This window comes from Trachemys scripta, chromosome 13 (genome assembly GCF_013100865.1).
Source record: "Trachemys scripta elegans isolate TJP31775 chromosome 13, CAS_Tse_1.0, whole genome shotgun sequence".
NCBI lineage: Eukaryota > Metazoa > Chordata > Testudines > Emydidae > Trachemys > Trachemys scripta.
The window spans coordinates 38,321,544-38,341,752 of record NC_048310.1 but is presented as its reverse complement, the minus strand read 5'-3'; the positions used below and the strand labels follow the sequence as shown (position 1 = coordinate 38,341,752).

The 20,209-nt window shown below is 46.6% G+C and overlaps 2 protein-coding genes across 18 annotated transcripts in view; one reads left to right on the top strand and one right to left on the bottom strand.

Annotated features, from left to right (window-relative positions):
* The window catches only part of ZNRF1 (zinc and ring finger 1), a 93,704-nt gene extending 89,898 nt beyond the window's left edge, over positions 1-3,806 (bottom strand). The window contains exon 1 of the mRNA XM_034788374.1: positions 2,782-3,806. Within this exon, the coding sequence (XP_034644265.1) occupies positions 2,782-3,208 (427 nt within the window). The 5' untranslated portion in view covers positions 3,209-3,806. The remainder of the gene's footprint in view (positions 1-2,781) is intronic.
* A 2,457-nt stretch (positions 3,807-6,263) lies between these two features.
* The window catches only part of WDR59 (WD repeat domain 59), a 108,979-nt gene continuing 95,033 nt past the window's right edge, over positions 6,264-20,209 (top strand). For 16 of the 17 annotated variants that reach the window (XR_004648035.1, XR_004648033.1, XR_004648030.1 and 13 more), the window contains exons 1-3: positions 6,264-6,382; positions 16,107-16,156; positions 18,222-18,357. Coding sequence is in view for 5 of the 17 variants with exons in the window: in XM_034788715.1 (XP_034644606.1) it covers positions 6,329-6,382; positions 16,107-16,156; positions 18,222-18,357 (240 nt within the window). In the remaining 12 variants the exon portion in view is untranslated. The remainder of the gene's footprint in view (positions 6,383-16,106; positions 16,157-18,221; positions 18,358-20,209) is intronic. The other variant, XM_034788716.1, reaches the window with a different exon arrangement.

The following is a 20,209-nucleotide window of genomic DNA, read 5'->3' as shown; positions in this document are numbered from 1 at the left end:
ACACAGACAGCAAAGCATTTCATATGCAATTTTTAGAGGGCAGTAGTAGAAGCACAATAGTAAAAACAATGCAACAGTGATACATATGGCCTAAAATGGAACAATTCAAGCCTATTTGATCTAGACTTTGCTGACAACATCACTCTTATAAGTGAAGATGCCAATGGATTACAAAAATGTACAAGCCAAGTAATGGAGAAGATAGGTTTGAGATACAATGCAAAGAAATGTAAAGTTAATGGGGATAGGGACAGAAATCAAATTGAAAAAGGAAGAGGAGAAGGTGGACAATTTTACATATCTTGGAAGTTCCATCAACCAAGATGGTACTAATTCCAAGGAAAGAAGAAGAAGGAAGGCAAACGCTGCATTTGGAAGACTCAAAAACATCTCCCTCAAGACAAAACTGAATGTGTACAAAGCAACTGTTATTGCCATCACAACATACAGCAGTGAAATATGGCAACTTATGAAGAAAGACATGCAAAAGCTGGATGCATTTCGTCACAAATGTCTGAGAAGAATATTGGGAATAACATATAGAGATAGGAAGATGAGTGAAGAAGTCAGAAAAATTACTGGACAAGGTACCCTCTCACAAATCTACAAAATAATCTACAAATAATCTACAAAAGAAGACATCAGTGGCTGGGACACGTGCTGAGAATGGAAAAAGAACACTTACCAAATACCGCCCTTGAATGGAAGCCAGAAAACGCAAGAAAAAAAGAGAAGTCCGCAAGTAACATGGAAACTAACAGTTCTGAACAACATCAGCACATCAACACGAAATAGGAAGATTTGGAGAGAAGGGCAGTTGATAGGCAAAGATGGCAAATGTGGGTAAGCCCAGTGTGCAGCAAAGCACGGGATGGACTAAGGGCTAAGTAAAAGTGCAAACCTTCCCTAATTCACACTAACAACTGGGAGACCCAGGAGGTTTTTTCAAATCCATTTTTCAAATTAGCTAATAAGCAAGAAAACATTTCAAAAGTTCAGATTCTGCCTCTCAGAAAGATACTTTGAGAATGGTACTTAGCTCTAATTGAACTACTGCCATCACATACAGAGAATGCTATCAAGAATACTGCAGTATATTCTGTATAATGAAGCCTTAGGAATACAAGGCCTACAGTACCATCTCTGCAATAAAATCTTTGCTGGGAGGTGCAAATCAGTGAGATTCTACTGCAACAATTATACTTTGAACTTCTGTAGCAGCTTTCAGGAGGTCACAAAATGGCTTACAGAAGTATCTTCTTTTAAAAAGAGAGATGGAAACAGAGGCAGACACAGATTATGTGTCTTGCACAAGGTCACACATCAAGGCAGCTAGACCAGAACCCAGGAGTCCTAACTCCCAATCCTGCGCTCCAGCTACTTGACTTAACCCAGATAATCAGGCAGGCAGTAAACAGCAGTAACTGTGCTTGTGCAATCTAGGACTTAATACAGGACTCCAGACAGCATCCATCTGAGTGGCTGCAGCAACCCCTATGAATTGGGAGGAGTGGGAAGCAAGTCCTATGAGTCTTGCTTTGTGCTCAATTCCCCTCTATTATGTTTTGCTCCCTTGTCTCAAGCCCCTCTTAAAATGAGGCATTTTCCCCAAGATGTACAGAGATTCCCAGAACCATGTCACATAACAAGAACATTTACAATATTCAGGAAGGGGGCGGAGGGAAAGAAGTCCCAGACTATTCCAGGAAACAAGACAACATCCCTGAAATTACTTCATAGCAGGGAGGGCTCCCACATCTTCCCCTGTCCCAGGTCAGAGACAAACCCACTGGGAGAGCCAGGTTCTTTCCACCCAGCCCAGCTAATGGAATGGTTCAAGAGTGGAGGTCAGGAACAGGGGAGGGAGCTTCCTCCCTCCCCTCAGTCTAGCATATTTCCTGTAGCAGTGCCCAACTGGCTCCCTAGCCTAGTCAAGCAGGCCAAAGAAGCCATTTTCTCTTTCTCTCCACTTGCTCCAGGGCATCATGACCATAACAGATAGTTGGATGGGAAACCCCGCTTTGGCCTCTTCCTGGCTTTTTATCAGAAGAAATAAGAAATTCCTACTTCTTGTTTTCTGAGGTTCCCATGACCCTCTCTTCTCCTTCCTCTTTTCTGAGGACATTTGGACAATAAGGACTGTAACCAACCCCCTTTCACATACAATACCGAAACCCATTTCAATCCTTCCAAGCCAATGGCTTGAACTGTGGTGAGTTTACACCAGCCTCAGCCCACTTTTGTCAAAGTTGCCAGACCCCCACTTGACACTTCTAGAAAGCAGATCAAGATCCTTTCTCTAGGGAGCCTCCCCCTTTCTCCTTCCCCTCCTGCCATGAGACAGACCACAAGAGTTAATGCCAGCCTCAACTCTTACACCAGGCACTCTAAGGAGGTAAAGGGCAGGCATTGCCCTGAGTCAGGTGTGGCCCATGTGCAGTTCTATATCCCAGCCAACCAGTGGCGACTGGTCCTAGCCACTGATCATTATTATTATTTATTTTATATTTTATCATCTACCTTGGGGAGAGCCCCTGGGGCCCAATCTCTCCGAATTAAAAAGCGTGGCTGCAATCTGCTCCTTTCCAGGAAACTCCAATGTGCCCCTCGGCCCCCCAGTGAGCTCCAGCGGCCCCCCCGTTTCCTTACATAAGCCAGAAAGCCAACTGAATAACCCCCCTTCCGGTTTCCAGTGCCGAGGCAAGAGGAGCCTGTAGGAAGCCCGATCCCCGAACTCAGCCCGACCGCGCCCCCCGTCTCCCCGCCGGCCACGGGACTCACCGCTGTGCCCGCTGAACCAGCGGGGCGCGATGTGCAGGGGCAGCGCGTCGGCTAGCGAGGCTCGCGGGCCCAGGTACAGCATCCCGTCTCCATGGCGACCGCCTCCCGTCTCCTGGTAACCATTGCCATGGGCGTAGGTGGAGTCTGCGCCCGAGCCGCCGCCGCCGCCGCCCGGGGCCCGTTCGGGGTCGCCCGCCGCCCGGGCAGCCGCGGCGTAGAGGCCGAAGGGGACCCCGCCGGCCGCGCTCGGGTCCATGCCCATGCCAGCCACCGAGCTGACGGAGCGGCTGCGCAGCCCCATGGCGCCGCCGGCCCGGTAGTGACCGAAGTGGGGCGCACCCCCGGGCGGGGGCACGGCACTGTCGTCGGTGGAGACCCCCGGAAAGGGCCCCCGCGAGCGGGCCGCGGTACTCTGCTTGCCACCCATGGGCAGGCCCGGCCCGGCCTGGCCTGCAGCCGCCCGAACAAGAGCGCTCAGCACCTAGCCCCTGCAGACACCCCCTCGGCGGGGGGGAAGGGAGGCTAACGAAAAGGGAGGAGGCGGGGACGACAAACTAGGAATTAAAATTCACCCGCGCCTCCGGCATGTTCCCCCCGCCAGGTCCCGAGAGGCCCCCAGCCGCTCATCCGCAGCCGGGGCTGGAGGGAGCGGGGGAAACAGGCAAGATCCGCCCACCTGGCTGCAGGCCGGGGGAACAGCAGGCAAGGTCCGCCCGCCCGCCCGCTTCCCGGTTTGCCAATACGGCTGCAGGGCCGGGACTCGGCTAGCAGCCCGCAGAGACAATCTGCGCTAGCTCCTCCACGCCGAGGCGGCAGCCGCCGCCGGAGCCCGCAGCGAGGCTGGCTCAGCCTCCGGCCTGCTCAGGCCCGCAAGGGGCCTTTCCATGGAGCGGAGCCTCCCGCCGCTCAGCCCAGCCCAGCACCTTGTCCTAGCAGCCCGCTCGCCTCCGCCCCGGGCCGTTCTCTCCAGCGATACCTCGCTGCTGGGGCCAGCGGAGACAATAGAAGCTGCCAGGACGCATGCGCCACGGTTCGCTCCGCCCCCGCAGTCTGCATTAACCCCTTCACTGCCAGCCCCCCCACCGCCGCGGCTCGGTTCCCTCGGCCCAGGGGCGGGGGCAGGAGAGGGGGCGGGGGCGGACCGAGGCGTTAGGTGGGGATTAGATGCGCTCTCAGGGAGGCGAGGCCCCACCTTCCCCTGCAGCTGGGAAATGCCCCTGCTTCCAGACCCTACCTGAAAGTTCCCCCTAGGGCTCACGCTTCGAATCACCACATCAGTGCCACCAACAAAGGGGAGCGTAGGCTCATCGCTGAGGATGGACAGTGTTATGTGCTGGAAAAGCCGCAAGCCTCTGCTGCTAATTATAATGATGTGTGAAGCGCTGACAGTGTGCTAAGTGTGCTATTATGGTGGAACAGTCGTGGGACCATAGTTAAGATTGCATCATAGATTTCAGTTTATTTTTAATTTCACAGTAATGCCCAGAGCCCTTGGCGGAGATAGGGATCCATTGTGCTAGGCACTGTACAGACACATAATACAAGAGAGTATCAGAGGGGTAGCCGTGTTAGTCTGAATCTGTAAAAAGCAACAGAGGGTCCTGTGGCACCTATGAGACCCTCTGTTGCATAATACAAGAGAGTTTCTGTCCCAAAATGCTTACAACATTCAAACAGGACAAAGGAAAGATTAATATCTCACTTTTAAAGTTGGGAAGCTGAAGCACAAACAAATTAGTAGCTTTACTCGTGAGTGGACTGGTTCGTTGACTTAAATAGACATGCATCTGAGGAAGTGGGTATTCACCCACGAAAGCTTATGTTCCAATACGTCTGTTAGTCTATAAGGTGCCACAGGACTCTGTTGCTTTTCGTTAGAACTGTTGGTGTGAATACATTTATGCACATACACATGCATAACTTTGCAGATTTTTGGAGCAAAGACTGTATTTTGTATCATGCACACACAGAGCACCCTGTGTCAGGTCATAATGCATCCAGACCATTGTAAAAATGTCCTGTCCTTGTGCACTTCCTCCACTCCGCTGGAGATTCTAATAGTTTTTACTGTAAGGAAGTTTTTCTTGATAGTCAGCCAGAAAGTTTCCATTTGAATTCATCCCGTTTTTACTCTTAGGTCTTCTGTTCCTTGAAATAATTCCTCTCCCTTCCTGTCACTTACACCATTCAAATATTGTCATGTCCTCCCTTTGTCCCTGATTGTGCAATTGTCAGTACGGTGCCATGTGGATGTAGAGGTCTACTCTATATATATTTCTCATTGCAGAATTTGGGGCCTCAGATTGTGACGCACAACCAGAAAAAAAAAACAACAGAAAACAGTGACTTGGTGATTTGATATGGTATGACTGACTGAAATAGTTTTAACTTTCTCAGATTCCTTAAGTGCAAGAGGGCTCTATTGAAAAATTCCCAAATTAGCACTAGTAGGACCATTTTATAATATTAACACCAAATAATTTTTACAAGCTTATTTACTTTTAACTATTTATATTTATTGCTTAGTTTTTGCATTTTACTTGGCTTCCACTATGAAAATAAACTACTCAATTTTATTTAAAGTTATTTCCTAGTTAGTTTCACTTTAAAGTTCTCATATACTAGCAGAAATCTTCAGCATTGCAGTTGCAAACATTGGCCCTAATCCTGCAAACATTTAAACACATGCTTAACTTTTGCTTTTTTGTTGTTGTTGTCTGTGCTGCTGCCTGATCATGTACTTCCGGTTCCAAATGAGGTGTGTGGTTGACTGCTCAGTTCATAACTCTGGTGTTTATAACTCTGAGGTTCTACTGTATGAGTAGTTCCATTAACCTCAATGGACATACTCATGGTAGTAAAGTTAAGCACACACACATAGACATTTACAAGATCAGGGCTGTGAGCATTTTTTTTAATTTTAGTGGGACTACTAATTTAAGCAAAATGAAGCATGCGCACAAGTGTTCACAGGATTGGGACCATTGTAAGGTAATGTTGAAATCCACACAAAACTATTTTTATTTTTAATTCCATTAAAGCAATTTTGTAAATACCAGCTTTTGTAAATATTTTTTATTTTAATATTTTTTACCGTACTTAAATTGAGGGCCTAACTTACCAGCCAATATCCTCATAACCAATGGCAAAATAATAACTAAAGAGGAAAATGTTTACATAAATAAAGAAAACTCCCTTGCTGCTGCTTCTATGAGCTTAGCAAGGGAGTACAGGGCTGGGGGAGGATAATTACACAGACAGAGAGGAGTGACAACTTGGACTCTGAGTGGGTCTCCTCCAATAGTCGGTGTTTTTTCTTAAAGCCCCAGCTCCTGGAGTCATGGGATCCCGTGAGCACTCCCTCCCATGAGCGCCCAGGCCCCACAGGCTGGGAGGGAGGAGCCCAGCTGTCCGAACGCTTCCCCCAGCCCAGCCCTACGGCACCGGGACTACATCTCCCAGCAGTCCTTGCGCTTCCCGCCGGGTGCGTGCGCAGTTGCGTCTCCACTCCTACTCCCCTCAGCTGTGGCGCGCAGGGCGGCCCAAGATGGCGGCGCGCTGGAGCAGCGAGAATGTGGTGGTGGAGTTCCGGGACTCGCAGGTAACGAGCCCCCGCAGCCTGGGGGGAGAGCGCATGCGCCACACCCCCAGCCCCACCCCCGCCGTCTGGTCTGTGTGGGGAACTCCCTGCTTTTTCCCGGGGGCAGAGGCCCGCTCCTCTCGCCTCCCATCGGCCGAGCGGGGAACCTGCCTGGGGGCACTGCCCCCAGCACACGGGCCCTGCCAGGGGTGTGATGGATCGCCCAGTCTGTACCCCCCGCCCCGCGCTGTGCAGCCCTGGCACCGGGACGGGCGCCTCTCCCAGCCCCTGGGGGGGGGGGGGGGGGGGAGGGGCTGCTGTTTCTACGGGGGTCCTTCGCCCAGCGCTGAGATGCAGCCACGTCTGGGGAGCCACCTAACAGCGCTTGATGGCGACGTTGCTCCTGCCAGCGCTGGCCAATGCGGCCCTTCAGGGACAGGGAAGGGCTCAGTTGTTTCTGCAGGGGTGGGTAGGGTACTGGGTAGCTGTTTAACAGTGATGCACAAAATGTAGGGCAGGTAGTGAAGAGCTCTGTGCCCAGTTGAAGCTGCTGGGACACTGTGAACTCGAAGGCATGCTGCCATAGACCTTGTCTACACTGCCACTTACTTCGGCATAACTTACGTCACTCAGGCGTGTGAATTAGCCACCCCCGCCTGGTGTAAACAGCGCTTTGTCGGCCAGAGAAGCTCTCCTGCTGACATAGGCTACGTCTAAACTGTGTACCTTACAAGGGCATGGCTGTAATGTAGCCACTCTTTGTCGCTGGGAGAGAGCTCTCCTGGTGATAAAATAAAACCACCCCCAACCAGGCGGTAGCTTCATCTATGGGAGAGTGTCTCCCACCACTGAAGCGCTGTCCGAACTGACGCTTTTTGTCGTTAACACTTTTGTTGCTCAGGGGTGTGTTTTTTTCGCACCCCTGAGCAACAAAAGTTTTAATGAAAAAAGTGCCAGTGTAGACAAAACCAGAGCTACCCCTTCTTGCAAAGGAGGAGTAATTAAGTGGATGGGAGAGCTCTCTCCCATTGGCTTAGAGCATCTTCCCCAGACATCCTACAATGGCACTGCTCCATCAGTGCCGTTGTAGCGCTTCTAGTATAGACTAGCTCGTAGAAATAATAGAAATGTGGGAGTGGAAGGGACCACATGAGGTCATCAAGTCCAGCCCCCTGCACTGAGGCAGGATCAAATAAATCTAGACATAGCTGACAGTTTTGTCCAATCTGTTCTTAAAAACGTCCAATGACTGAGATTCCACAGCCTCTCTAGTTAATTTGGTCCAGCGTTTAACTACCTTGACCGTTAAGAACTTTTTCCTAATGTTTAACTAAATCTCCCGTGCTGCAATTCAAGCCCATTACTTCTTGTTCCATCCTCAGTGGCTAAAGAGAACAATTTCTCATCCTTCTCTTTATATCAACGTTTTATATAGTTGAAGGCTGTCGTCATGTCCCTGCTCAGTCATCTCTATTCCAAACTAACAAACCCAGTTTTTTCAATCTTTCGTCGTAGGTCATGTTTCTAGATCTTTAAACATTTTTCTAGCTCTCCTCTGGACGTTCTCTGATTTGTCCACATCTTTCTCAAAGTGTGGTGTCCACAGCTGAACACAATACTCCAGTTGAGCCTTTATCAGGGCTGCCTAGAATGGAGTAATTGCTACTTGTGTCTTGTTTACAACACTTCTGCTAATACATCCCAGAACGAGCACTTTGTTTGTAGCAGTGTTATACTGTTGACTCTCATTTAGTTTGTGATCCACTATAATCTCCACCTCCTTTTCTGCAATATTGCTTCCTAGAGAGACAAGGTGGGTGAGGTTATATATATATATATTTTTTTTTTTTACTGGACCAACTTCTGTTGGTGAGAGAGGCAAACTTTCAAACTACACAGGGCTTTTCAAGAGCTCTCTCTCACCAACAAAAGTTGGTCCCATAAAAGCTATTATCTCATCTAGCTTGTCTCTCTAATATCCTGGGACCGACATAGCTACAATACCACAGCATACTCCTTCCTAGGCAGTCATTTCCCATTTTGTATTTGTGCAATTGATTATTTCTTCCTAAATGAAGTACTTTGTCTGTGTCCTTATTGAATTTAATCATATTTATTTCAGACCATTTCTCCAGTTTGTCAAGATCATTTTAAATTCTAATCCTGCCCTCCAAAGTGCTTGCAACCCCTCCCAACTTGGTGCTGTACACAGACTTTTTAAGCGTACTTTTTATGCCATTGTCCAAATTATATTTGAAGATATTGAATAAAACTGGACCCAGGACAGATCCCTGTGGGACCCCACTTGAGATATCCTTTCAGATCGATTGTGAACCATTGATAATGTGCACCCACCTTGTCGTAGGCTCATCTAGGCTATATTTCTCTTGTTTGTTTATGAGAAGGTCATATGAGACGGTAACAAAACCCTTACTGAAGTATAAAATCATACTTCTGTCAAGAATTTTTTCTTACCTGTTGTTACAATGAACAACTGAGATGCCTGTAATTAAAATATTAGAGAATTCTCTTTTTTGGTGGTACTTGCTATATAGTAATGTTCAGGGTTTCCTTTGAAATGACAGTCATTTCCCCCTGTTGTTTGTGCAAGGCCTTCAAGAAGCAATAGAGAGCGATAAATATGTTTAAAAAATAAAATGTAATTGCTTAACCACAAAGATTGGCAAGGATACTCAGTAGCGGGTGTGTTACGTGAAACTACTTTTAATTCAGTTGTAGAAACCTTTTAAAGTTGACTATCCCTTTAACTTTTTCAAAACCAGTTCTTATTAAAGTAAAGTTGAATAAAAATGTGAACAGTAAATTGGGTTCCCCAGGTACTTTTAGCTATGTTACTTTGTTTACAACATATATTTTTAAATTTGTTGGTGTCTCTGTAATCCAGGATTTGGGCAAGATCCGAGAATTAATCCTATTTTTTTGAGAAATTCCCTGGAATCATTTATGACTATAAGTGTTCAAGGCCTTGGTTTTATGTTTTCTTCCAAACTACCAGAAAAGACATACTTGTGTCATTTTCCCCTTCTTACAACATGCTTACCCTAGGTTTATTTTTGAACTCTAGACTCGCCTGCCTATTCCCTTTACTTAACTGCCGGGTGAGTGACTGACTCCGTCAAAGTATTTTCTGTTTCTTTCTCCTGAAATGGATTTTGGCAATCTGGACAGTTGCTGCTGATTTCAGTGTTAGTGACCATCACAGCTACAACTGTTGCAAGGTGATGGGGATTTAAGCATGGCTGCAATCTGTAAAAGAGATTCATGGTGAATGGAAATGAATGACCAAGTTGATATGCAGAAACCTGGCTGCTTTCCTCTCCTGCCCGTCTATTGCATTTAAGGTTCCTTTAATAAAATAGCAGAAAGATCTCTGGCAATAATCATGGTAGGAAATCCTCTTAGCTTCATTTCCTTGAAATCCTTGTGTGAAAGTGTAGTGACTATCAAATATCTGAACAGCCAAGACAGCTCTGGGCCTGCTAAGCAACATATTTTTAAACAAGTCATAATCTCTGTTGCCAAGAAAATGAGCATTTTAAACTGAAGTTTGGTGCTAAGCATCCCATGCTTTGCTGAATGCATACAGTGCATGCACGTAAACAATCAATTGAGAATAACTTTTTTATTGTTTTTGCTCAATTGCTGATCATATATTTATTCCTCTTATTAAAGTGACTATACCAGGAGTTCTAGTATTTTTGTCCAGCTTAATCATCTAAAATCTGATGTGCAAATTATATCTTGTTCATATAACCATGACCCATTTAAAACATTTGGGGAACAGACCCATGTCTAACGTGCTGATATACTGTTTTTGTTACTGCTTGGGTTGCTGTGGAAAACAACATTTACGTTATTTTCTATGGTGGTTTATTTCTAATCTACATTGTTCAGTTGGGTTTGATTGGAAGAAAATTGCAGGCCCTCTTTTCAAGAAAACAGTAAGGCAAGCTTATATTTTGGAAGCTGTTGCTTATAGTGAAACCCTCTTACAAGTGCATCCAAATGTAGATGTTTAAAAATATACTAAATAAGGAAACGTGCTTAGAAGAAGCATGAGCAATTGCAACAACAGTTGAACACAGTAGCTCTGTCTGTTACAGTTCAGGGCACTGCACCTGTATTCTCCCTTTGTGGTCCAGCAAGAGTTCCCACTTTTCACCTCTAGCTCCCCAGCAGTCACCTCTTTTGGGTGGAGACTCATGCCTCTCTCTCTCCTGAGCTGGATATTTCCAGGCAGCCTACACTGTGAATTCCCCAGTAGAGCCAGGCTGCCTAAGCAGGGCCTGCTTTACTCTTCATCTCCGAGACAGAAGACAGTGTAATTATCACAGTTAAGTTACCACACAGCTCTTTCTAAGCAAGCACATTTACTCTTACGGTAAAGGGATTACAGAGACAACATATTGACACAATAAAAGAGCCTATACTACACATGCCAATAAGCATACCAGAGAGCACCCCAATTCCAACAAGGGGTCTGGCCAGTAAACAGTCCTTTAAACCCCACCAGGGATTATTTCTGTGGTTTCAAATTCATAACCCTTTTTGCTCAGAACAAGGCAACCCTTTCAAGAAAGGACTGCCCCTTCCCCACTTAGACAGATGGTCCTGTCCATCTGTAGGATCAGAAAGAAGGCCCTGAGTATGTTTTAACTCAGGCTGTTTAACCAGAAGTCCTTTCTTTGTCTGTTGGTCCTTGGAGAATCCAGTTTGAACCTGTATATGCAAGCCTCCCCAAGTGGTGATACTGCTCTGGAGGTGTTACAGCCGGAGTGAATTTGCCTAACCAGCCTCCCTGTTCTTAGCTCCTGTTAGAACTGTGATACCTCTCCCCCATGGAATTACATGCAGTCCCTGGCCGCAATGACAGACCAACTTAATTCAGTCAGGTTTGTGCAGGATATTGCAGGAAATTACCATCTCTGTTACACTACTTCTTTAGGAACAAATGTGTTGAGTTAATACGTTTTCACTGTAATTAATCCAGCCTACAGCCTTCTTTGTTTTACGTCTTACATTCCTCCATCTCTTCCTCTAATCAAAATATTAAAGAGATAAAGTTTTGAGAAATGAACATGACACCACGGTGAAGAATTGCTTCCAGAGAATTGATAATGAGATGAAGACGTTCACCTCTAGCTCACTTGTTCAGATCTGGTCCAGATCAGGAGAGATCAAATCTTACCACTTGACAGTTTATGTGAAATGTCGGGGGTCTCAGTCCTCTTCCTTGCAGTTAGATTTCAACATGACAGTTGTCAATCTTAATAGAGAAGCTGAGGATTTAAAAGACTATGGAGGCTGAACCTACTTCCTTTCTCCTAGAGCTGTTTCTTGCAGGTCAGCTGCAAGGCCCACTGGTGGATTTAGGAACTGGCACTGCCTGCTCTAGAAGTAGAGGACTTCAGTTCCCAGGGCTGGTAGGCTAGCACCTTTCACTAACACTGAACACACTCATATGTTTGGGTTTGGGTCTGTGTGGAGAGGGCTAATTGAGAGCTCTGCTTGCAGCATATGGTAAAACACAAATACTCCCTAGCTCTTACAAAGCACTTCTTAGCAGTAGATCTCCAAGTGTTTTACAAAGGCAAACCGCAGTATCATTATCCCCATTTTACAGCTGGGGAAGCTGAGTTTCACAGAGGTGAAGTGATTTTCTGGGTTCAGCCTTCAGACCATTGACAGCCTGCATCTCACCCATGTTCTATCCACACTGCCTCTGTAACATGAACATTACACAGATGGTTAAAGAGCAGCCTACAGACAAATAACACTCAGCACTTACAGCCCATAGAGCTCCTCAATGCAGCCAACCTAATGTTTAATACCAAAACATTACTTGTGGAAACTCCAGGCCCCAGGCTACAATACTGTATCTCTTAGCAGAAGGCCAAATGGCTGATTAAAACCTGGAGTGTCTACAGGTTACATCTCCTCGCTGAAATTGAAGGAGGTTGTAATCTGTGCTCTTTGATCAAAATGGATGTGACCCATAGGTTCTTGGCAAGCTGTCAGCGCAGCCCAAAGGTGGGTTAAAATAAGCTTATGTCTGATTAGCTGTCAGTGTGCAAGACAGTGAGCTATACTAAACAAGTAACTGGTCTCTGCCCTCCAAGAGCTTACAATCTAAAGTGCAACCATGGAAAATCAAGTCTGTCTGCTTCCTGCAAAGTGGAAAGCAATAGTTACAGTACACCCAAAAACAGATAGCATTCTGGGGTATGAGAAGGTGCTTTCTGAAAGTAGAAGAGCAGTAAACCAAAATTAATTGCCTAATGTAGATGTTTGGGAGGGTGGGGGATACTGCCTGTGCTAGTGACTCAGCATTCCTTTCAAACATGCAACAGTTTGAACATACCTATCCAAATAAGTGTTAACGCTAATTGCAGCAATTGCAGATAACCTGAGAATTTAGTCTAGAGGAAATCTGTCTTAGTTTTGCTCAGAGCTGCATTCTGAAAGGTCATGTTGTGAAGAAGCACTTCTTGGCATGCAAAACCTCTGCAATGAATTTGGCAGTGAAATTTTTACACCCAGATTTGAGCCTGTAATGCTGGAGCAGCCATCTTGCTATCAGGTGACCTCATTTGTGACACTGACAGAACAGTCACCCCGCATGTGAGATTGTATACTGGTGCTTCGTCCTGTTCTCATCAGTAATTAAGTTTTATGGCATTGACGTTTGTCCTAACAACACTTACTCACTGTCTACAAATGCAGTATATCGATACATAAAGTGTTAATTACAACCATACGTGAACAATTACGAAATTGCAAAGTGCTTTTTAAAACAGGAACAGCTGACTAAACCTATTTTAAAAACCTTTGTATAAGATGACTTGAACTTTGAATTATTGGCTTTCTTCCATCTCCTGGGAAAGATGGACAAAGTACCAAGAGCATAAAGTTGCTCCACTCTAGCTGTATTAAATACCCGACAGTTGATTAGTTCTTCATCAGACTAAAAGTGCTTATGTCAATAATAGCTTCAGCTATTTTCCTCTTCATTTTTCATAAAAGGAGCTATTCTAACTATTGTGATAGAAATGGCAATTTCCTGCTATATCCTAGGGAGACCTTACTAATTAAGTGTAAGTATCTTTGGAGTCCATTGCATTAAATGAATGGTTCATATATTATTGTGGGTTGGGATTGTATGTAACTGCTTGAGGGGGGAGATGTGACAGCTGTGAGTCCTTTGAAAAGTTAGGTCTATCTTGAACAATGTGTCAGACAAGAATGGGCTTTTGTAACAAAAGTGTCAAGTGGATTTCCTGGGGAATATCTAGGGCAGACTTTTTGGCCCTAGGGCCACATTGGGGAATAGAAGAAATTGTATGGCGGGCCATGAATGCTCACAAAATTGGGGTTGGGGTGCGGGAGCGGGCTCTGGGGTGGGGCTGGGTATGAGGAGTTTGGGGTGCAGGAGGGTGCTCCTGGCTGGGATCTAGGGGGTTGGAGAGCGGGAGGGGGATCAGGGCTGGGGCAGGGGGTTGGGGCATGGGGAGAGGTTCAGGGGGTGCAGGCTCCGAGCAGCACTTACTTCAAGCAGCTCCTGGAAGCAGAGGCATGTCCCTTCTCTGCCTCCTACACAGAGGGATGGCCAGGCGGCTCTGCACGCTGCCCCATCCACAGGCACCCCCCCCCCCCCCCGTAGCTCCCATTGGAGTGCGTAGGAGCAGAAGCGGGGCTATGCACCCCAGCTGGAGCATTAATTACAACCTGCATCTGGGCTGGAGCGGGGCTAAGCCGTGCGGTGCAGCCCCCAACCCAGTGGCCTGGCCGGAGCAGGACGGCTTGCGGGCCGGCTCAAAACGGCTCACAGGCCGTATTTTGCCCACCCCGATCTAGGGGTCGGTGAATGCAAATTCCTCACCTCTGATTATGTGAAAACTCAGCCTTTTGAAGCTAGGCCCTGAGGGGCAAGCCACTGTCTGCTGATTACCTGTTACATGAGGCCAAGATCAAACTATTCATGGTGGTTCTTGATTCTGAATCTGTGCCAGTTATGAACTTGTAACCATGGGGGGAAAAAACCCAGTTGTGAGGTTTGAAGGACAGACACCTACCAGAGCCCTTGTTGGAGTTGGGGGTGACCTCTGATGAGCTTTTTAGCTTGCAAATAGGTTCTTTTAGTCTTTTAATATGTTTTCTCTGTAATGCTTTCACCTGAAGAATAAAGATGCTTGCTTATAAAGAGCTGTGTGGTAACTTATAACTGCAGGCTATCCACAGGGCATAGCCTCTGGAGAGAAGGCAAAGCACAGATGCTGGCCTTTTAGGCAGACTGGCTTGCTGGGAATATCAGAGTGTAGGCAGAAAATTGTGCAGCCTTTAAAGAAGGGAAAGTAATGCAGATCTCTACCCAAGAGAGGTGACGGCTGAGGAGCTGGGAACTTAGAGTGGGTGCCCTTGAGGGACCACTCGGGGGAATACAGGTACAGTTGCCCTGAACTGTGACAGAAATATCCTGGCAAATCCTCCTTCCCTTTGTTATGTTGCTGTAAATGTAATAACACCCTTTATAGTAGTAATTCTGTTTGCAGTTCTTAACTGGAATCCAGGAGGATAGCTTTAGCTCTTACTATTTAGGGTCCTAAATAAGGGAGTAGTTTTAAATTCTTAGCTTCAGGGTTTGGAGACATGTAGGAGACCCCCTACTAGCCAGAACAAAACAATACCAACACTAAAAAATGTAGGGAGGGCAGCCAGCACTACCCTGCTCATAGGTTTTGCCAGCCAGGCAATAGAGTAAAACCAACATATATATTTATTCTTTTTTCTGCTGCCCAGTTAGTAGCTGTGAAGCTGATCAGAGTCTTGTTAATTTCACGCTGCTACTGCTCGGCAAAGCTCTGATCAGCAGTAAAAGTACTGAAGCTACCTAGCTGTCTGCAGACTTAGGCTGATGGCACTACGTTGCTTTAGAGTCAGGTCATATTCAGAAGCTTATCTTTGCAACCATGAGAGCTAGAATTTTTTTTTAATTAAATTTAATTATATGTAAATTGATGGCTTAGGCCCTTGGCTTTCCAGATAAAGCTTCCCACGCACCGTTAGCACATAGATGTCAATTTTTCAAAACCTTCCTAGTTTTCTCTTCCTGCAGAATCTTATCTGCCAGTCTGTTCTGTCTCAATCTCCTGGAGGGACTTTGGGGGTCTCTTAGTTTCCATCAATAGGAAAGTCCAACATAAATAAGACTCTGATATATCTTCGCCATCTTCAATTTGTGCATGTCTGGCCTACAGAAGTGGTCACATGTTACACATGTGCAGGATTGTAAAAGAGGTCCCTGGAATAAAAGCAGGGTTAAGATGTTTTTAAAAGCTACTTCACAACAGGAATAGAACCACATTAATAATAATCATTATAGAACAGTGATGAAAAGGTTTCATCTGTGGTTACAGAGTTAAGGGAAATGAAGTAATCTCTCAGTGCTTGCAGCTGTGTCTGTCATATCTATTCTTCAACCTACACTAAAGAGACAACATCATCACACTACCTTCAGCTCAGCTCCCCATCCCAGATTCTGTGATTTGTGGGGGAAGATAATTCTTCTATCTCTGATGTCAATCAAGCTTTGCTTCCACCCTACCAGCTTGGACCTTCTTGAAGATAAGCGGGCAGGCTTTCCTTCAGGATTTCAATCTTGCACATAGTTTTGTTTGACTGGAAACTTAAACTGATGGGTGTAATTTAGTTTTTTTCTCTTTGACAGGCAACTGCTATGTCAGTGGATTGTCTTGGACAGCATGCGGTGCTCTCTGGGTGAGAAATTTGTGGAAATCTCTTTCAGAAGTCAAATCAGTGGCCTTCAGGCTGATCTTGATTGAAAAGCTCATGTAATGTTGAGGAGGGTAAAACTAAATTCTGTTCTGAGCTTTCTGGGTCTCGTTTCCAACTTGATAGAGGGTAAAAGACAGAAACATTAACTCAAACACTGCTGCTGTTTCTGCAGTGGATGCTTTCCTGAGGACACCAGTGGAGTCTTTGGAGTGTCACTTAACTAGTATGGCCATCTGGAATTCTATTTGAAGTACAGATCACTGATGGTTTTCTTTAGAATCATAAATTGATTCATAGGCTCTTAAATTATGCAAGTGGGTGGGAGATTCTGGATTTTGCTGTCAATTCCCCTGCCAGGTAAATCCATGCAGTATGATCAGCTACAAAATTAATGCCCCAGTTTATCCTACCGTAGCTTTCCAAAGCCCATCTCCCCCACTCCACTCCCTACCCCCTATTTCCTTTTGTATAGGACACTTGTGTGGCAAGGTATGTGTGAGGAACTGAAGGGAGTGGTCTGAGAGCACCTGACCCTTATGTACATTGGCCTTTGCCTTCTCTGTCTCTGGATCCTGAAGGGAAACATGAGAGAAGAGTAGAAGTGTCTCTCTTATAAATTAGGACCTAGGCTGAGCAACCCTTGGGCTCTGACATTCCCCTGAGTGTGCACCACAAGGTCAGGCCTTCAACAAATGAATTACATATTTGAAAAGTGCAAACCACTGTGCTTACGCACTGGAGCACCATCACCAAGATATGAAGGGACTAGTCAGGTTACACCAGGCCCAGAGGAGGTCAGGACAAGGATGGGGGAGCAGCTATCATCATGGTCCTCTAGTGATGTGTGAGGGCATAACCCTGCAGAATGCATGCATGGTCTTGCAGTTCTGGGTGTTGGAAGAAACCCTCTAGATTGGTATGGCATGTTAGCAGGTGCCATAGATATTAGGCTTTCAAGGCACCTGCTCCCTTTAGCACTGTGACTCTGAAGCCTCCTGAGTGGCTGGTGTTTAAACCACTCGGGCTGCATGTGCTTTGCTCCCATCTGTCACATTACTATGAGCTAATAACTAATTGCCATATGCTAATGGCACATTACCAGCCATTAGCATGTTCTTTTCAAAATGAAAGATGTGGCTGCAGCTGTCTGGCTGACTCCATGGTTGTGCTCAATGGTCGTTCCTCCCTCTACTGCTCCTGTCTCTACCTCTTTAGAGCAAAAAGACAAAGTCTTTGGATACCCACCCCCAAGCCTGCCTGTCTCCTGCTTGCAGTCACATCCCTCAGTGCCACTTTGTCCACAGCAGTGTCTGATTTGAACAGGAACAGCAGGCCGGGCAGTCAGTGTAGGTCTAACTGGATACCATTGCCACCTGCACGTTTTGATTTGCACATGTCAGTAACACAGCTAGCTTGCCTGGGTTTATAACGGCTTAGGGGGCAACCCTGCAATTTTGAAAATCTGCTGTGTGTGCCACGCCCAGAGTTGAGCCCATTCCCAAGCCTCTGTCTGCCAGCATGCTCAGCACCCTTTGAAAACCCTGCACAGTCCCTCTCCCCCACGTAAGAGAGGCTCAACAGCCTTACGCTTCTGAGAATGTAGCCTGAGCTTGGTTTGCAAAGGAAACCCAGCTGTCTTCCTGTTCTTCCTCTTGGCAGTGCTGTCAGAGCACCCAGAACAGCTGCTTGCTCACTATACATCTGACCCTTGTGTGGTCAGTAATAAGTCATTCAGGACATTCCAGCGCCAGCCTTTTGTAGAAGTAACTTTAACAGTCCTGTTATCCTCTTCTATTTTCTCTCTCTCTTTGGATCCTCTCTAACTTATCAGTGTCTCCAGGCTGCTCCTTTCTACACTTCTAACTTCACACACTTAACAAAAGGGGAGTGAGGGAATTCAGCGTTTGCAGGAGTAACTTTTATTTCTGCTTTATCAAATGCTTTTTTTTGTTTGTTTGTTTTTTTGCATGGTAGGCAGATTGTTAGCTCCGCTTGGTTTCAGGCCAGTCGTGATAATGCAGGCTCTTTGTGTGTATGTGCCTTGCAGCCGTCGTTTCCTCTACATAGTTAACCTGGATGTGCCGACGGAAGGTCACCGCAAGATCTCCCGTCAGAGCAAATGGGACATTGGGGCCGTGCAGTGGAATCCACATGACAGCTATGCACACTACTTTGCAGCTTCGGTGAGCTCGCTCTCTTCAAACACTTACATCTCCATGAATGCCCTAGTTCTGCAGTTGGATCCACACAGGTGGAACCTTTGCCTCTACAAGGCTAGCAGGGCTCAGGAGCAGCAGAAGCGGGGGGGGGGGGAGGTCACTGGCTCCCGAACTGTGGCCCAGCCCCTGATGTCCCTTCCCCCATCACTCACCTTTATGCCAGTAAAAAGTGGGAGGGCATAGCGCTCCCACTCCCAAAAGTGATGGGGCCAGGCCTCCTGACCCCCTCTGTTCCAGCACCCCTGGCAGGGCTCTGTGCAGGCACAAGAATAGTGTCTATATGCCTACCTGTGCAAATCATATTGCAAGATCAGGGCTTACGTTTGGTTTATTGCTGGCCAGGTGGTAGTTCTTAGTTACGGGTCTGTGAATGGTGATTCTAGATGGCTCTTACTTGTCTTTTCTAAAGAACCTTCTCAAATAGATCGGGCCCACAAATTAACATTATCCAATACGGAATGATGGGCTCTGCATTTTTTTAACCCCTCCATTTTGTTACATGACTTACAAGTGTGTTAAATTTCTTGCTCTATACTATTGTGTTCTTGGCATTGCTGATGGGATGTGGTTCTTGACCCAGCCTGTAAATAAAGCCGATCAATATTGGCTCACCCCCATAACAAACACAGGAGGTGAAAAAAGAGTTGGGGTTTGCAAATGGGCAAAGGACCTAGTTAGTAAGGAATGAATGGTTTTGGTATAAAGAAGTTAATAAGGTGGCACATGGACTAAAAAGCAATAATGTAAAACTGTATCTAAAGAGGGCTGGCATGGAGATCCACATGCACCCTCGCTTCACTTTCCAGCCCTGATCCTTATGGTCTGCACAAACCAGGTCCTGCAGTGATAGAGGCAGTGTGCTGAGCCCCTGCTAAGCCTATCTCCTGCCCCTTTGCAGAGACCCACCGGTTGATTGGTCACAGGCTCTGAACAGACGTTTTCCCATTCAGCTGTCAAGATGGTGGCTGTGTTGGCCTCATCCATTTCCTGGCATAGTCTAAATGATCCACCCTGGAGAGCCCAGGGGTTATTTATTTATTTCTCTGAACAAACTCTTAGTTCAGGCCTGCACAACTCGTAAAGTGGCGAGGGCCATATTACTCCAAAGAAAACAGCTGAGGGCCGAAACCCCCCGGCCCCGCTGAACCCCCCCAGCACCGCGCAGCCCCCCGAAACACAACACCCCCCGCCCCACAGAAACAACCCCCCCTGCGCCACCCAGCCCCCCTGAAACAACCCCTCTCCCCCCAGCGCCGCCCGCCCCACAGAAACAAACCCTCCTTCCCCTGCGGGCCACACAGTGAACCCACCTACTCACCCCCTGAGGGCCGCACAAAGAGCCCACGCGGGCCGCACGCGGCCCCCCAGGCCGCATGTTGTGCAGGCCTGTCTTAGTTGGAAGGTTTTTCCATGTTTTGTCCTGAGGTGACTTTCACATTGAAACTAAAGGTGGTTTTAAAATAAAAAATGGAGACGCGGAGGAATCCTCCTACGTTTGTTGCTCTGACCCATGAGACAAATGACAGGTGTCTTATCAATGCCTTCAGGCAGCTGGCTCTTCCTAAATGGCTTACAAAAAGGTGCCCTTTACTACTGCTTTTTGATACTGACAGCCTGTGGTGATCACAGGCAATAATACCTGGCAGCCCAAAAGCAATGTTAGTTGCAAGCCAAGGAAGAGGCTTCTCTTCAAATGCAGGCTGAAAAAGGAATTCAGTGTCCTCGCAATGCTGGTTCCAGCAGCAAGCCAACTTCCTGGGAATGCTGTAAGTAAGCAGTGTGAGCTTTGCTAATTCCCAGTGAACCAGGGGGTCCC